The sequence below is a fragment of the Cervus canadensis genome, chromosome 21 (assembly GCF_019320065.1).
Source record: "Cervus canadensis isolate Bull #8, Minnesota chromosome 21, ASM1932006v1, whole genome shotgun sequence".
NCBI classification, from domain to species: domain Eukaryota; kingdom Metazoa; phylum Chordata; class Mammalia; order Artiodactyla; family Cervidae; genus Cervus; species Cervus canadensis.
The window spans coordinates 10099420-10117459 of NC_057406.1; the positions used below are offsets into that span (position 1 = coordinate 10099420).

At 57.9% G+C, this 18040-nt stretch overlaps 1 protein-coding gene across 1 annotated transcript; it reads right to left on the reverse strand.

Annotated features, from left to right (window-relative positions):
- Positions 1-126: 126 nt before the first annotated feature.
- On the reverse strand, positions 127-12916 carry SH3BP1 (SH3 domain binding protein 1). The gene is made up of 18 exons (XM_043441188.1): positions 12505-12916; positions 11346-11388; positions 11009-11113; positions 10000-10076; positions 9443-9554; positions 9268-9344; positions 8640-8778; positions 8035-8103; positions 7806-7896; positions 7270-7415; positions 6359-6470; positions 5636-5717; positions 5469-5549; positions 4806-4922; positions 4163-4260; positions 3706-3847; positions 2417-2511; positions 127-985 (listed from the first exon to the last, which is right to left on the reverse strand). Exons 1-18 carry the CDS (start codon positions 12561-12563, stop codon positions 573-575), a joined length of 2058 nt encoding a protein of 685 aa, XP_043297123.1. The 5' UTR covers positions 12564-12916; the 3' UTR covers positions 127-572.
- Positions 12917-18040: the final 5124 nt, after the last annotated feature.

Genomic DNA, 18040 nt, shown 5'->3' on the forward strand with positions numbered 1-18040 from the left:
CTTCCCCGAAAGAGGATTAGATGGAACTCATGCATAGAAAAGAACAATGTGTAGCAAAGAGTAAGCGCTAAAAATGTTGGCTGTTACTATTTCAGACAAGAAAAAAGAAAGGAGGCAAAGAATAAGTAATTTTTTCCCCTTTTATCAAAGTGGCTTCTTTATTTCAAGGACAGAAAATAAAACTATCATTTGGGTAGCTGCTCCAGTTTTGTCCAAAATAATTTATTTGCCAGCCTTACAAAAAAAACCAATATGTTGGCAAGAGAAAAAAAAAATGTCCTGTGGGAGCAGGCAAGCCTCTGCTTCCTTCCGGCGGCTCCCCTGGGACCCTGCCAGAAAGCAGGGAGGTGGCTGAGGGGCCCTTGAGGCCCAGGGTGATCCAAGAGGAAAAGGTCTGGAAGCGGAGGACTGTCCTGAGTCCTTCTTGCCGTGGGGGCCGACCCAGCGGGCACCAAGGCACTTTAGGCAAAGGCTGGAGGCCCCCGCCCCCTTGGGAGGGGTGAGGGCTGTGTCCTGGGAGGATGAGGTGGGAGGAAAGGGATGCTGAGGGGTGTCGTGGGGGAGCTGTGGGCTCAGTTGGTCTCTGAGGCGAGGCTCCTGGGCCGGGCCTGAGGGGGGATGACTGGGGCAGTGGGGGCCCTGCCTGCAGCCTCAGGGGCCTCTCCTTCCTCAGTGGCCACCCCCAGGTCCACATGTACAGGCGAGCTCAGGCTGACTGGGCTGAGAGAGGCCGGACCTGGGGAGGCCGGGCTGGGGGAAGCTGGTGAGCGCCGGCTCTGACGCTGGGCAGGCTGGGGGGCAGTGGGAGGCAACGGGGGTGGCACCGTGGGAGCCCGGAGGCTGCTGCCAACCAGACGGCGGGGCAGAGCCCGAGGGGTCACAGGGCTGCCAGAGCCAGGGGGCAGGGGTGGTGCTGGAGGGGAGCTGCGGGTGCTGGAGACCTGGGGGGGCGGCATGGTGGGCCTGGCGGGTGCTGGGCGCTTGGCTGTGGAGGAAGGAAAGGGGTGGTTAGGCATCTATACTGCCTGGGGCAAACCCCCAAGCTTGATGCCACTGTAAGAATTTTTATCTGCTGTCCCTTCTGCCGGGAACAGGGTCCACACTGGCTGCTCATCATTCAGGCCTCTGTCCACATCTGTCCTCAGCTTGAGGGCCCCTCCCCAACCTGGCCCCAGTTACTGTCATGACTTCCAGTCATATTTTCTTCATGGGGGACTTCATGTCCTCTGAAATGATCTTGTCAGTTTTAATTTTGCTCCCTTCCTTCTTGCCTCCCTGACTAGAACGCAAACTAAGTGAGGCCATCTTCTGTCCATCTGGCTGGCACAGCGCATGGATGGCACAGAGTAGGTGTTCGGTACATATTTGTTGAATAAAGAAATGCCACCTGTTCCACTGGCCAGCTGGGTCCTCCTCACCCCCTGCTCAGAAGCAGGGCTTCTGAGTCCCGCTCAGAAGTGGGGGTAGGGCTGCCCCACCTCAGAGTTGTCTGCATGGTCCAACCTCGCAAGGCAGCCAAGGGGCTGGATGGGGCCAGGACAGCTAGGCTCTGCTCCAAGCTCTGCGTCTACCCACTGGGGGACTTGCCCCCTGAAGCCTCAGTTTCTTCATCGCTGAGATGGGGTGACAGCTTTCACTTCCCAGGGCTGCTGTGAGGATGAGCCCAGGTGATGCTATGACAGTCCTTTATCTTGTCCTCTAGTGAGCTAACATCCCATCTGTCCCCACCCCTTCCAGGAAAAGTGGCTAGAAGCCCGCTCCTGTAAGAAGGTCCCTGTGTGACCTGCTAGCTCCGGCCGGTCCAGAGCTTCCTGCTCCATCCACTGCCATCCGGGTAGAAAACTCTAGCGCCTCCTGGGCCGGACCTTTCAAGTGTCCTAGTCACCCTGGCATATTCTCCACTTGAACCCCTGACCTTCTCACCTGCCTGGCTTTAGGCCACTTCAACATGTAATTGCACCAAAGAGGCACAGAAGGAGACCACCTAACCACCACCACTGCCACTCCTTCATCCACTGTGCTTTGAAGACCCCACTTTCCTCTGCACTCCGTGATCCCAGGGCTTCTTGAGGGACTGGACTCCACTGCCCTCAACACTCACAGTCACTACTTATGGAGCATTTACTGGGTGCTGAGTATGGGCCAGGCAGCCCCATTTAATTCTCTAAATAGTTTCAAGGTAGGTGAGGTTATTGTCCCATTACACAGAGGAAGAAGCTGAGGCACAAACAGGTGGAGTCACCTGTTCAAGATCACAGAGCTGGAATCTGATCTCAGAGTGTCAGGCAGCAAACCCAGGCCCTTAGCCCCCTGGATTCCATGCCTCCCCTGGCTGTCTGAAAACTGGGACAGTATGAGATTGTTGATTCCTCTCACTGCCCACCCTCTGCCCCTTCTCCTCCCATGGCCAACTCACTCCTCCGAGCCATCTCCTCTGCTGGGGTGGCCGCCTCTGGGGGGCTCCGACTGACCTTGGGGGAGGTTGGTCTGTGGGGCGCCTCGGACTCTGCCCTGCAAGGGAAGGAGAGGGTCAGGGTCAGCCATGGCATCTCCCAGAGGTCTCCAGGCATCCGGGGGTGTCTCTCAGCCAACAGGCTGAGTCTGGGTCCTCCTGGAGCTGTTCCCCACCACCCTGGGCCGGGCCTGGGGTCTGACAAGATCCTCTAGCATTGGCCAGAGTCTGCATCCACTGAGCCCCGGCTGCTGTGTGCTACTGTGACAGTGTCCACGGTCCCCCATGTGGCCAGGATGGGGGCAGAAAGCCTCAGCTCTCAGCCTCCATGCGACCTGCTTTTAAAAGTAATTAACTTGGCCAGGTTGGATCTCAGTTGTGGCACTCGGGACCTTTCATTGTGGTGCACGCACTCTTGAGTTGTGGCTCACAGGCTCAGTCAACTCTGGGGCATGTGGGATCTTAGTTCCCCAACCAGGGATTGAACCCATGCGCCCTGCATTGCAAGGTGGATTCTTAACTACTGGACTACTAGGGAAGTCCCAGCCTCCATGTGATCTTCATGGGATGTTTCGACGACTAGAAGCCACAGAGCGGATGAGAAGCAGAGGAAGCCATGGCTCATTCCTGGCTCTGCTTTATTGGCTACTCCTTGGGGAGGCCCTTCCTGACCGCTGCTTTCTTGATCCCTGTTCCCTACTTGACCACCCGGCCCTGTTCTACTGTTCTTCGTAGCACGCATAACGGGCTGACATTATATTGGTGTTCTGGTTGATTCTGTCTCCCACCCCTTGGAATGCAATCCCTAAGGGCAGCACGTGTCTGTCTTCTTCATCTAAGGAAATTCACATTCTGGGCCCCAGCAGTCTGTGATAACTGAACAATACCCACTGGGTAAGGAGGCAGTATGCCACCATGCAGCCCTTCTTCCAGTTTAAAGGATCAAAGAGAAGACTGGAAAGTATGGTATTTACAAATTCCAAAAGGCTCAGTTCTCTAAATCTCCAGGACCTGAAACAGTGCCTGGCACAGAGTAGGTATTCGGTAAAGAGCTATATAAGACAGCAGGGAACACATCAGAGGCTGAGAAGAATATGCCTGAGTCCTACCCACTCCAAACTGGGAAACCTGGTATTTGGGAGGAAAATATAATAATTCTATTTCCTAAAATGCTCTTGGATGCCCTGAGAGATAGTGCCTCTGGCTGGGCATCTTCGGGCCAGGACAGGGCCCTTGTACCCGTCAGTCCTTACCTTTCCTTGGTAGCCATTGAGGCTGGGACAGCGGCCGGGGTGGGTGTGGGAATCGATGGAAGCTCCTCAGAAGCCGGCATGTCGCTGACCTTGTCCTGGGGGGCAGGCGCTGAGAACAGGCCCGACACATTGAAGTTGATATCTGCAGACAGAGCGGGGGCAGGTCTGAACTTTCAGAGCTTCCACCGGCCTCTCCACCCCGGCAGGCATCAGGACCACTTTCCCTTTCTCCTGATGTTATCTAGACTGTGTTTCACCTTTCTACGCCCAGGTGGGCCTCACAGCAATCCCACAAAGCACGCACAAGCATCCCCATTTTACAGATAAGAAACTGAGGCTCGGGGGGAGAAGCCATTTCCTCCAGGCCTCCTGGTGAGTTTGCAGGGCTGCCAGGGACTGAAACGGAGTCTGGAGGGCACCAAGTTGGGTGGATCATTCACAAAGACAGGAGTTTTACCTCCAGGAAAGAGGGTGTCAGTGTTCTGTATCAGAGCCTCGACCACGCCTACCACCTGGATGGATGAGACCGAGGCCGCATCCAGCTGGGCCAGGTCCCTGGGACAAAAAGAGAGCCAAAGTGAGTCATCATTTAGCAAAGTCTAGTGACCCCAACTCTCTGGGCCTGTGCTGGGTGCTGGGGACACAAGGATCAATCCTTTCGCCATCCGTGGCCGGGTGAATTACAACCCCTCACATATCACACTTTACAGTTTATAATACATTTCTCTATTTATTATCTCATCAAATTCCCAAAGAAAAAATTCTCAATGTTTGTCTAGTTTCTCTCCAACTTACAAATAAAGAAATGAAGGTCCAGAGTGACTTTATAAGGTTCATCCCTGGAAGGTTGAAGGGGTGAGGCTAGAACCAGATCTCTGGCTCCTGCAACAGGCCACCAAGCACCCCATTAAAGCCATTACCCAGAATGTCTATCTCTGAAGCCCTGTGGGGTCCATGATCCTATGATCTTCACAGCAGCCTTGACAATAGAAGTTGCTCAACCCACTCCAAGGATGGAGAAACTGGGGCCCAGGGGGAAAATAAGCAGATGTTGAAACGGGGGCAAGACTGCCACCTTCCCCCAATCCACAGCCCCTCACCCTTCTTTCTCAGGGGGCCACAGCAGGTTGGGCCCCAGGACAATGGCGATGTTGCTGGGTGTCATCTTGTTCACCTCCTGCTCCTCGGCCAGCTGCGCTAGGAACTTCATCAGATACCTGGGGGGTGGGAAGGAGGCTTGGACCAGTGGCCGGATATCTTAGGCCATGAATACCCATGGATGCCCCCAAGACTTGAGACCTTTTCAGCCCAGGATTTCCAAAGAGCAGCAAAGACACCACATGGGACATTTAAACATTTTTTTACTAGTTACACCAGCCGACCTACTGAACACCACCTCCATTGCGGGCACTAGGTTGCAAACCCCCCAGCTGCCCTACAGAGCTGGGACTGTTATGTTCCATGTCTTCCACGTGAGGGCGCCAAGGCACAGAGAGTTAAATTGCTAGGCCAGGACCACAGGGTGGCAGAAGAACGATCTAAAGCCATGGGGTGGGGTGGCTTCAGGGTTCAAGCTATATGTTCAGTTCAACGTCTAGTATTAAAAACACATGGTTAATACATCAAAGCTGTATTTTCAGAAATATTGCCTAGTACAAGGGGGGAGGACTCCAGCCCAGAGCCCTGAAGGGCCAGCTGGGCTTTGGCTGGGGAGGCCAGGAGGAGGAAGGTGGTAGGGGTGGTGGGGTGGGGGGTGGGACTACCTGAGGTTGCTGAGGTTCTCGTGGGGCAGACGGCTGCACACCTCCTGGAGGGCCTCCAGTCGGGCTCCTGGCTCCTTCAGGCTGGGGAGGAGGAAAGACCGGGTGAGCCTGTCCTGAACAGCCTATCTGCAGCCTAGTCCTCCCCAGCACATGCCCCTCATCCTCACCTGGCTGCCCTCATCCAATCGTCATAGAGGTCAAAGGTCATCAGGGGTTCTGGCAGCTCCCGCAGGTAGGACTTAAGGGCACCTGGAGTGGTGGCAGGGACTCAGACTCAGCCCCCAAAGCCCCCACCTTTACCCCCAGTGCCTGGCTCTCTCCATGTTAGGAACCTGTAGCTCTTGTTCATACTAACATGTCTAGGTCTAACCCTGATGCTGAAGCTGAAACTCCAATACTTTGGCCACCTGGTGTGGAGAACTGACTCATTTGAAAAGACCCTGATGCTGGGAAAGATTGAAGGCAGGAGGAGAAGGGGACGACAGAGGATGAGATGGCTGGATGGCATCACCGACTCAATAGACATGAGTTTGAGTAAACTCCGGGAGTTGGCAATGGATAGGGAGGCCTGGCGTGCTGCAGTCCATGGGGTCGCAAAGAGTCAGACATGACTGAGCGACTGAACTGAACTGAACTGAACTGAATCATTTCTTTGGGTCACAAGCGCTCTTGAGAAAATGATGAAGCTTAGTGATCTTGTCCCCAGAAAAACATACACATGTTTCAGGGGGCTGACGATGGACCCCATGTTAAGGATCCCTATGCCTGCTCAGGTGTCTTCTTGGCAGAGGATCAGGCCTTAAGCTAAACTATCAGGGGACCATCTCAGGCACCTTCAGGGGAGGGCCCTGGGGAAAGGCCCTCCACCCAGGGCTCCTCGGTGCAGGTACCTGCCACAGCGTGGGGGTCAGAGCAGAACTCCTGCAGGCTGCGGGGGTCCGAGGCCATGGTCTGCTTGAGGCGCTTTAGCACCGACGCTCCGGCGGCCAGACGGAAGAGGCCCTGGGGGGCAAGAGGGGGCAAGTGGGGGTCACGGAGGGGTTGGGGTGGGGGCAGGAACCCCTGTCTGGGAGGCCCTGGCCCACTCACGGCCCAGGGAAAGGCCTCGGGGGCCCCCTGGGCTGGTGGGCAGAGCGAACACCACCATGTCCGTGGCTCCTCTCGACTCTCAAGGTCTAGGATTCTGAACAAAACGAGAAGCCTGGGAGGAGCTGGGAAGTGATGAGGAGACTGAAGTCTAGACAGAAGTGGAGGGACAAGAGGCTCCGCAGGACTGTCCTGAAGCCTAGGTCTGTCTTTGAAGTGTGATCCACCTCCTAAAGGTCTGTCCTCAGGAAAGCAGCCGATGTGCTAGCAGGACCGAGATGCATAGGACGGATAAAGGCAGCATGGGGCTGTGACTCATGTGGCTTCCCCGCTTCTCCACCAACCTTCTCACCTGCCACTGGGCACGCCTACCCACTGGCCTCTGTCTACCTCTTGCAAAATGGAGCCAATTTTGCAAGAGGTAGGGCTTGCAGAAATGGAGGGCTCCCTGCAAGGTTTACTGGGGTAATGCAACGGAGCAAGGAGTGCACAGGGTTGACAGCACAGGGCCCGGTCCATGTGAGCATCACTAAGGGGGAGGTGGCATCAGTTCAACCGAAGGAGGCCATGCCTTTTCTTGGCAGCTGGGCGCTAACAGTGGGATTACACCCCAGCACAGGCATGGGTGGGAGGTGTGGGACCAGGCAACGTGTGGGAGGGGTGGGATGGGATGAGGGGCCCGTGCTCCTTCCCCACCTGCCCCAGCGAGCCCCACCTCTTCCTTCATGCCCTCAGAGAGCAGCATCATGACGCAGGCCTCGATGGGCAGGGCGATGTCCCGGCCCAGCTCTCGGAGGTGGGTTCCCAGAGGCACCCCATACACCCTGGAGAAGGGGGCGGCCGTCATCGAGGGGGAGGGGTCTGCAGGGACGAGATAGATCAGCGGCCCAGGGTCCTCCCACCCCTGAGCAGCCAGGTCAGGGGGCTTCCACCTCCCTCCTGACCACCCACAGGATACATCCTGAAACCATCCCACACATCTCTCCAATCTGCCCACCTCCACTGCCTCCACCCCAGCCCAGGCCTCCGTCACTTCCCTTCTGCCTACAGGTCTCCATCCTGCCCCTTCATTCTATCCTGCATGCAGCCGCCAGAGCAATCTCTCCATCATAACTCTCATTGAGCCCTCCCCTGGACAGAACTCATCCTAGGCTCCCCAGTGCCTTTCGGGATGGAGTGCAAGCTTCTTAACAGGCCCTGAGCAGGGTGGGGGACAGGGGTGGGGGTCAGGGGTGGGGGTCAGGTCCCCACCTGTTTGGCTGTGGTTCTCCTTCAGCTCAGCCAGGGCCGTGTCCAGTGAGCTCAGAGACTTGCGATGGTAATCTGCCTGAATCTCCATGAGCTGTGGGGACAAGGGGGAACTGAGGGAAGCTCAGTCTCCCCCAGGGGCCACAAATGCAGACCTTTCCCTCCCACCACGTCGTGGGAGATCTCAGTGGCCCCTGAGCTCCAGGTGGCTGGAGCCTGGTCTTGGACTCACGTGGATGAAGTAGTTGGCATAGGTGTCCTCCTTAGTGGCAAAGTGGTACAGGTCGGCCAAGTACTCGTCCTTGGGGACAAAGAGAGCAGGGCTTGTACCAGGGAGGCTGGGGCCTGCTGGGGAAGCTTGGTGCGGGTAGAGGTTTGCCCAAGTTGTACGGGAAGGTCGGAGTCCACTCTGCTCTCACTCTGCCAAGGTTTGCTATTGGGCCAGCCCACGGGAACCCCTCCGAACCCTTGAGGGGCTCTTCTGTTCCTCTTCTGTGTCCACATATCCTCAACCCAGTGCTCTGTATCACTCACCACTCTTTCATTCACTCACCCCTCATTCATTCACTTAGCCAACACGCCAAGATTCTCCCCTCGTGCCCTCCTCCCCGCCCCCTCCTGCCCAGGTGTTACAGGCATGATACGGACAGAAGCAGCTACCAGGTCACGGCTGAGTACACAGACCCCGGAGCCTGGCAGCCCAGATCCAAATCCTGGCTCGGCTGCTTCCTAGCCACGTGGCCTGGGGCAAGTCGCGTCACCTCTCGTCACCTGTGAAGTGGGGACGGCACCCACCCCCGCCACCCGCACATCCAGGAAGCCGCCACTGCCCCTCACCTTGCACTGCTCCACCTTCCTCTTCAGCTCCTCCTCCTCCTCCTTCAGCGTCTCCACCTTGTTGGCTGTGGTGGTGTGGCTGCCCGGGCCGCTGCCCAGGCCCTGACCGCTGCCAGAGTTCTTAGCCGCCTGACTGAGCCTGAAGAGCATCCCAAGGTGGGATGGTCACTGTCCCCATGACCTGTCCAGGGCCAAGTGCCCCCCCATCGGCCCGACCCCACAGGATTCTGGGGGTTGATAGACATAAATCCCAGGGCGGCACAGGTCTGGGGTCTCGGCTTGGCGCGGGCACAGCTTTGGGGCGCCCCCCTGGTGGTGGGCTCGGTGATCCTAGCCACACACCTCCAGAGTGGAGGGTGGAGGCCCTCCAGGGTTCTTGGAGGGTTGTTGATGGCTGTCCCAGGTTTTGGGGTTACCTCCAGCTGGCACAAGCACGTGCACAGAGGCCCCCTCGCATGCACCATCACCATATGTCTTCCTAAGCCCCAGGTGTGTGCACAAGGACACACACTGTACCCCTAAGCACCCTGCAGTATCCTCCTAGTGGGGGAGGGGTCTTGAACCTCTGTGGCCACATCTGTAGGCTGACCTAGGCGTGAACCACCCCCCTTGAGACTGTGGCTCCCACCTGCTCTTGAGCGTGTTCCAGTCGGACACCAGCTTCTGCAGGCTTTTCTTGTGCTTGAGGATGGCTGGCAGCTCCTCCTGTGGGCAGGTGTGGGTAGGAGGTGGGGGTGGGGGTTCAGCAGGCTGAAGAGGTGGGGGCTAGGGGAGCTGGGGGCAGAAGGTGGGGAGGGGGTCACCTCGCTCAGCCGGCTGAGCGGCTGCAGTACGTCCCTCTCCAGGGTCATCTCAAACTCGGCCAGGATGCGGGCCAGCTGGTTCTGAATGACACAGCTCATCTCCAAGGCCTTCCTGTGGATACAGAACCCAGTGGGCCCGGGCTCCCACAGCTCCTCACCCCCTCTCTGGAGAGACTGAGGGCCTCCTCCCTCCCTATCACCTCCTGTCTCTTCTTTTTTTCAAAATTCTTTTGACCATGTGCATGGCATGTGGGATCTTAGTTCTCAGACCAGGGATCGAACCTGCAGCTCCTGCATGGGCGGTGTGGAGTCTTAACCACTGGACTATCAGGGAAGTCCCGACCTCCTGTCTGTTCTGTCTCTCCTTCATCTTCACCGAACCCAATGCCCTCCCAGACCTGGCTGCCCTCACTGCCCTGGACACTTCCCAGCCCAGGACCGCTCCCCAGCCTGGTCATCCATCCACGGCGGGTGCCCTCTCTGACCGGGACCTTCTCCCAGCCCAGATCCCTCCTCGGCATCTCCAGCTGAGGGCTGAGGGCCCTGTCCGTGCTCACCCCATGCTGGAATCGGGGTCCAACTCCTTGAAGCTCTCGGCCATCGTGGTGGACAGAGCCATGAGGGGAAGCTTCTTCTGCAGGGAGGGGCAGGGATGGCTGTGAGCATGAGTGCACATGCTTGCTGGCTGCCCCCTCCCAGAAGCCACTTGAATGGGCAGGAAGGAAAGCCCGAGTCCTGTCACTGGATGGAACACTGAAGACAGGGCACACGGAGCTCACCTGAGGTCCACGCACAGTTAAAGGGAGAGTGGGGAGCCAGGAACACAGCCTCGGAGTGGACCCTTACCCCTGCCGCAGGGCCTCTGTTGCTGACCTAGCTTCTGAGGAATTCAAAACTCTCCATGGCTCCCTATTGCTCTGGCCATACTGAATGGTTGTCTGATTATAAAACATGCCTCCCACGTCCCTAGCTAGTGTTGTGGGGAGCACCACCAGTTTAGGTCAGGGAGACCAGAGTTCAAATCTCGGTTTCGCCACGTACTAGCTGTGTGACCTTAAACGAGTCACTCTACCTCTCCATCTCCATTTCCTCCTGCAGACAGTGCTAATAAAGGCAGCTTCCTCCCATGGCTGTTGTCGGCATTCAGTGAGGCAAGGCATGGACATATCTTAGCAACTGACTAGCCATAATCAGTCCATAAATACTGGCTGCTGATTAATACTAGTGAGTAACACAAAATCCAGTTCAAATGCCGCTTCCTTCAGGAAGCCCTCACAGGCTGCCCAGTGGAAAGCACCTGCTCGGTGCTGACGGGACAGAGAAGTTCAGGTGGTCAGGGGCTTGGCTTTGGTGCAGAGGATTGGCGCTGAGGAGGCGGGGTCAAGAAGGGGAGGGGAAGAAATAGGACCTCATGAGTGAGGGGCCGGAAGGGGCTTGGGACAGAGCAACCTCCACCCCCTTGGTGCCAGAGACTCAGACTAGCAGGGAGAACCCAGCCCCGACCTCACTGTCCCACTGGACCGAGATATCCTGCCCAGGCCCCTCCTCGCTGGGACCCCCACTTACCACCCGCTTGTCCATTTCCGCCCCGCTCTGGCCCTGCAGACAGGCCTGCAGCCGTTTGTGGACATTGTGGGCTGCTCGCTTAGCTGGCTCCAGCCGCTGCTCCACCTGGGAGGAGGTCCGGGGGTTACAGATCATGGGGGGCTGTCATCCCCCATGCCCCACTGCCTTCTTCTCCCCCAGAGCAGAAACTATCTTTCTCTCGCTCCTCTTGGGGACCCCATGGCCAACAGCGTGGGAATGACTCAACTCGGCGCCCCCACTGGCATCCCCGCCTGGGGCCTCTGAAGACAGCCTGTATGGACCTGCCCTGCCACCCGCTGCCGGCCCAGGCACGTACCTGCTGCAGGTCCTCACCCAGGAACTCTGCAGTCTCCGGGGTGCTGTGGTGGGGAGAGAGCTTCTGCTGAGTGGGCCCAAGTTAGGAAACCCCCTGCCTCCTCCTGCCCCCCTCCCCAATCAGGGCACCTAAACCCCAGTTCCTCCCAGTGCCCCTCCCAGTCAGGCCGCCCTGGGTGGCCCGCCTGCTCAATCCCAGTCGGAACACATTCCGTGGGGGCGGGAATGGGATACTGGGCTTTTTCCTCCTCCACCCAGGGCTGTGTCCTGAGACAGGGCAGACGAAACTGAAGTGGGGACTGGAGGAGTCTCTCTCTTCTGCTGACCCGGAGAGAGGAGGGTTGGGCCGGCCCCAAGAACGGGAAGTGTGCAAGCTCAGACTCCCGAGCTGCTGGTCACACAGGACTCTGGAGGTCACACAGGACTCTGGACTGTGGTGGCCGGCAGGGGCCCAGGACATGTGCGCACACTGCGGCTCAGAGAAAGGTGGCCTAGCTGCCCACGCTTGCACAGGCATCTGTGCGGGTCTGTGGATACCCGGTCCCCTCCCCTGGGGGGACCCCTGCCCAGCGCAGGGGTAAGAGGAGAGAAGGCAGGCTCTGGGAGCTCCCTATATTTCCGGCCTCCACCCCACCAGCCCAGAGGTTTGTGGACTTGGGGATGTTTCCACCTGAGGCTATGAAAAGCAGAAGCAAGACAGAGAAACAGGAGGCCTCCAGGCTGGCGGTGGCAGGAAGAGGCGCAGGGCAGGACAGGGGCAAGCCCCTCCTTCCATTGCTGCCTGGACCCTGTGTCTTCTGCTTCACCCAGGTCTGGGTCCCTGAGCAACCCTCACCTCCCCCGGGCAACCAGAGATGGTTAACATCCCCATTGTACAGAGGGGACAAGTGAGGTCGAGGAAGACCATCCACTTGGGGGCTCCTAGAGACAGAGAAGACCCAACATCCTTGATCCTCCTCCACCCACCCTCCAATGAGAGCTGGGGGTTCCCCTGCCCCAAAGGCCAGGGCCCGCTCCTCCTGCTTTGGAGGTGGGGGTGGCTTTCGGAGGAAGGAGGAGAGGTGGCCAGTCCAGCTGGTGGTGGCTGTCCAGCTCTCCTCGGCCTCCCCGGAGTCCTGCCGGGGTGAGGATGGGGCTGGGAGGAAGGAGTTGACACTCACCGTCCCAGGCTGCCCGTGTGGGCCAGTTGCCGCATGCGATGCAGCTGCCTCTTCATCATCTTGGGGGTGGGCTGGAGGCCGCGGGGTCACGGTGGGGGTCGAGGGCCCGGCAGCCCCCGGCCCAGCCTGCCTCGGCCCGCGGCGCCTCTCTCGCCCCGGATGGGTGGGCGGCGCTCCTCGCTTCCTGGGCCAGCCGCGCTCTAGCTGCGGCTCGCTCTCTCCTCCCCCGCTGGCGACTCCGCCCCCGGCCCCCAGGTCACTCCTCTCTCCCAAGTTTGTTTTCTCGCACTTTTCGCGTCTTCCGGGCCCCTCCAGGCCACCCCCTCGCCAGTCCCGGCGAGTGTGGGTCTGCCGGCCGTCCGGCGATCCACAGGTTGTGTACGCGGCCCCTCCTCCCCGCTCCGCCCCGCCCAGCCCCGGTGGCGGGAAGCAGGTAAGCCTGTTCCTGCCACCGCGCCTGCTCGGCTTGGCTTCCTGGGTTCCTGCCCCACCCACTGGCCTGCGGGCCAAGGTATAAATAACCTCGGCACCCTCTTAAAAGAGACACAGGGTTCCATGCTTAGCAGTCAGAGGCCAAGAACAGGTCCATCCGGGCTTCCCAAAAGGATGCTGTCCTACCACTCATTTCCCAAAGGACCCCCTGGCCACCTGGAGCCAAAGGTCAGCCTCCTCTCCCCTGCTGGAAGATGATTGGACGCTTTGGCGTCCTGGGGCCACCTGGCCGCGGTGTGCCTTCGGACCAGTCCATGGAACTCTGGCCTCACTGCCTCTAATGGCCTGTGGGTCAGCTGTCCTGACCCTGCCCACCTGGAAAGGTGGACGAGATACCCCTGCCTGCTCCTGCAGCACCCATGTTTCTGCTCCCATCGCCCCCTTCATGGGGGTGCCCACCTTCCTTCAGCCACGGCAGACCCTCTCAGAGCAGCTTGCTACCACCCTGCTCTCTTCCGGCCTCAACATGGAGTTTCCTCCATCTATGAAGTCCCTTCTTTGGGAGGACTTCCTCAGCCCTGACTTCTTGTGAGGCAGGGATTTGGCTGATGCTCTGACCTCCCCAGACTCAGTAGTAGTTATTTCTTTGACCCTCCACCCAAAACAGACTTGGACATACAGTAGATGCTCCATGCTTGTGGGCTCAGTCACTTCTCAGTCATGTCCAACTGTTTGCGACCCAATGGGCTGTAGCCCACCAGGCTCCTCTGTCCATGGGATTCTCCAGGCAAGAATACTGGAGTGGGTTGCCATGTCCTTCTCCAGGGAGATGCTCCATAACTGCTAGTAAACTCAAGATGAGCGCCTTTGGGAAACACTAGGCTCTCCTTACTCTGAACCTCTGCACCCGTTGGGCATCAAGAGCTCCGAGGGTGGGGGGCGGGGGCCTGAGGTAGACTGGCTGACTCACTGCTCTCTGTCTTGTTAGAGCTTCCTTTCACTTTGAGGGTTACTCGAGCACCTACTACTGTGTGTGAGAGGGCAGACTGGGGACTTCTGAGAGGAGAGCCTCCGATTTGGACATCTTGACACATTCCCAGTTCCCAGCATGGGCCCTGGCACACAGTGGGCATGCGCTGGACACTGGCTGCCCCTCCACTCTCCAGAGGGAGAGCCGGCAGGCCCTAGCAAGGTGGGGACGGACTGCGAAGGGAAGCTGAATATGGAATCCTGGCCGGAAGTTGGGAGGTTGTTGGATCAAAGGCTCAGGCCAGGATGAGGGGATCAATCCCAGGCTAGGTTTCCTTGCCCACTTCTCTTCTCCCAGATGGAAGGCCCCCTAGGAGGGGATTCTCGAGGAAGGCAGAGCTTGACAAATGCCTTGATGGAAAGAGACATCAGAGTCCAGTGTAGACTTGGCTTCTTAAGATGTGGGGCTGCTCTTTGCAATGTCTGGGTTCTAGTTCTAGCCTCTCCACCTTCGCCACTGGACTTCATAGTGACTCAGTTTCCCCTGTCTCTGCAGTGGTTGCAACCAGCTATGTGCAGAATTAGGAAACAGAAGACTCCCGAGACAGCAACTTGACACCAGGTGCCACTGTCCTGGCATCTGAGAAACTTCCAGGCTACGTGGGGTCCCCACCCTGTTCCAGCCTTGCCTTTGGCCCAGACCATACTGGCCTGGACTTGATCACTTCCCCAGCTGTTCTGAAGGGCCTTGAGGGCAAGTCCTGGCTTGTACCTCTGTCCTTCCTAGTTTTGCCTGAGCCTAAGCCCCCAGCTCCAGCTTGAGGAGGGTTCAGTCCCTGTGGACTGCAGCAGCAGCTGCTGTGGAAACAACTGAGCCGTATAATCAGGCCACCTGAACTCTGAGCCTCCCCTCTGGGCTTCAGACTCCCCTCCAACCAAAGCCAAGAGCCTTTGCAGGAAGGGCACCTGGCTCTTCTGTGTCCAGCCTGGGTGGCACTGACATACCTCTTAGCTGGGTGAGGGGTATATTTTAGGGTATATTTAAGCTCGAGCACACTCAGATCATCAACAATCAAATAAAGGTTTGAAGCCCTTGTAGTTGGAGCATAAGCTGTTCCTTCAAAAGATGTTGTCATCAGAGACTTTCAGACACAGAGGTTTCAATCTGTGAATGCTGAGATCATAGTTTTAGAACTGCATACGTGGGACCACAGAGGTCACCAGCCAATGACTTGCTGGAGTGTCCTCCTGACAAGGGCCTGCGTCTTGTCTGGCTCACGCTGAATTCAAGGGGCTGAACAACGTGCCACAGTCACAGGAGCTCAATAAATAGCCAACTTGAATGGCAAGTGAAGATATTGCATCAATGGACATTTATTTCCAGCCCAGAGACGGCAGGAACAGAGCTTACTGGTGTGGACAGAGCTGGATAGCTGGGCTCAGCCTCTCACTAGCAGGGTGGCCTGAGCTGAGGCAGTTCACTTTCTTGAGCCTTTGCTCACTTGAGGATAATAATAGCATCTACCTGATAGGGTGTTGTGTTAAATAAATTGATATGTAAAATGCATTAAGACAGTGCCTGACCCTGTTTATTATTCAGCCTGCAAAGTCAGGAACGGAAAGATCCTTTAACCCCCATTCCTGCCTCAGTTGCCCCCTTGCCCTCTGTGTCCTGCTAGGTGGGAACAATGGCACTTATTGTCAGATACTTCTAGCACCTTCTCCAGTGAGGTTGGGATCATGGGGTTTTATAGGTGAGTAGACCCAGGCTCCTGGCCCACGTCCCTGGCCGGCTAAATGGTAGAAGCCAAGTTAGGAAGCAGATTCGACAGGCTCCAAAACAGCCACGTGCTCTCCTGCTGCGCCAGATGGAACTGCCTGGAGACTCCAGAAATGCTGGTCCCTGCCCGCCCCTACCTCCCGCCTTAATCCCCGTGGCTGCTTCAGGAGGCTCAGCAGCTTCAGTGCAGATTGTCTGCAAAAACCTGCGACGGCCTGGGAAGCGCCCGCTGCTGAAGCTCCAGCAGGATGTGGGCAGGAAGGCCAATGGCTGGCGTCGAGGTGGTGGTAGCAGGGGTCAGCGGTGGGGCCACAGAACCGAGCAAAAACATCCCCTTTTAGACACTTGACAAAGTGTTTGTGGCCGGATCGGTGCTGCCCTCCATGTGGAGGCTTTTGCCCGGAGCAGCTAAGCGGGTGGCCATCATTTCTGCGGTTCCAGAAATGTCCTCAAGCCAAAAGGACCTCCCAGGAAATCCTGGGTGGAGCTGGGGCAGGGACACACCACAGTCCGGATAGCTCTGGAGAGCCGTGTGCCCTCAACCCTGGCCCTGGGGGACAGCACTTGCCAGTGGTGAGGAGGGTGGTGATGTGCAGTCAGGGTGGTCACCTCCCAGGACTGCTGGTCACATTTGGGCTCTAACATGTGCCCTCGGGCACTAGATAAGCTCCCCAAGCCTCAAGTTTCTTACTTTCACTGGGCTGGAGGGAGGGGCTGCTTGCTCCAGGCCTAGCGAGGCACCAGGTTAGGCCGGCTTCCCTCTTATCTACCTTGCTGGCCTGGAACCCTGCCACGGGGCCTGTGGAGGATGCGGGCAGGGGCATCAGGGAACAGCAGAGACAGGCTCTCTGGGTGAGCGGTGGCCTCTGGCTCTCTTGGCTGCTATGAAGGGATGAGCAGTGTCCTGTGCTTGCTCTTAGGAAAGTAGCTGCCTCCAGCCTCACAAAAAGAAGTGGAAGTGTGGCTTTGAGGCCTGGGAAGTCCCACTGCTCCTGGGGTGGAGGTGGGGGTCACCCTTGAGGAGGCAGAGAATACTTCCTTGTGTCCCCCTCTCCCAGCCTGAAGGCTCCAGAGGCTCTGGACCTGTCTAGATTGACACCCCGTATTTGGGGATGATGCAACAGGTGGTGGACGCAAAGGGCGCCCCCCTCTGATTAGAGCACCCCAGCTGGCCCCTCAGACAGATGCAGGCTCATGGGGCACCTCCAGTCCACCTCCAGCTCCCGGTGGCCATGCTCCTGGCTCAGGGGTCTGACATGACAGGGCCGCTCAGGAGGCACTTGGCGGGACGGACAGGCAGACGGCTGATGGGTAGACTGGATCAGGGAAGGGTGGTCCAAAAGACTGGACAGATCTCCTTGTCCCTGTGGTCACTGGAAGTTGACGGCCGGGGGGCCCTTTGGCCCAAGGATTCTTCAGAGGGGCCTTACAGCTCACTGGGTCCCTCCCACCTTTTCAAACAAGGAACCTAAAGGCCAGAGAAGGAAGCACCTTCTTCAAAGTCACACAGCCAGCCAGAGGTCCCAGGCTGGCAGTCACGCGGGCGCCCAGGCCCACAACCACCCTTCCATGGCCTGTGGAACATATGCTTCTGAAGGGAGTTTCTGGGACCCTAGGGGCATGCTACAGGGAGCAGGGTTTTGTCTCATGTAAAATAACATGCTTCTTAAAAGAACATTCCAAGGAGAGATTATCTTTCTGAGGCATCGTTTAAATGTTAGGCAGACTCCTGCCCAGAGAGTAGGGAGGCGAACAGGAAGGAGGCCAGGAGCCTGAGGTCAGGGTGTCTGCAGGCCCAGATGTGGGATGGTGGTCACACCAGGCGGATCTGACAGGAGGCTCCCGATTGTGAGGAGCTGGAGATGCCGACTCAGAGGCCTTGCTCCCTCTCCTGTGCCCTAGACAGCACGCCGTTCCCGTGGAGAAGCCCTTGCCCTGTGCGTCCAGTGTCGGCTGGCACAGAGAAGAGCCCTCATTTGCTGAATGGAGAAGAGCACACAGGCTGGGCTGGCCTCCAGCCCTTCCCAACAGTATGTACATGACGGTGTTCAGCGCCCAAATTCAGACTTGGGAAACACTGGGTTAGACAAAAGTGAAAACTCTTCAAAGCAGAACTCCCATCTTCTAGGAAAGAGAAGTGGCGGGCAGGCTTCCCCAGATGTCTGTGAGCTGAGAGCAGAGGGAACGGAGAGCCGGCTCCCCGCCACAGGGCAGGCCCCTGGCCATGCCTTTCAACGGCTCTCCTGCACGTTGGTTGGCTCCCTCGGCTGCCAGTCTCTAGGCCACGCCCCAGGCCAGGACCCCAGCCTCCCAGTGAAGAGAAACACCCCGAAAACACAGGGGGAGTGTGCTGTC

Excerpts from the sequence above, each read along its gene's own strand:
- SH3BP1 (XM_043441188.1), bottom strand. The coding sequence starts at position 12,563 with ATGATGAAGAGGCAGCTGCATCGCATGCGGCAACTGGCCCACACGGGC. Across the intron at positions 10,077-11,008 it reads CGGAAATGGACAAGCGGGTG|AAGAAGCTTCCCCTCATGGC; the intron begins GTAAGTGGGGGT and ends CCCTCCCTGCAG. Across the intron at positions 5,718-6,358 it reads TGACCCCCACGCTGTGGCAG|GTGCCCTTAAGTCCTACCTG; the intron begins GTACCTGCACCG and ends CCACCACTCCAG.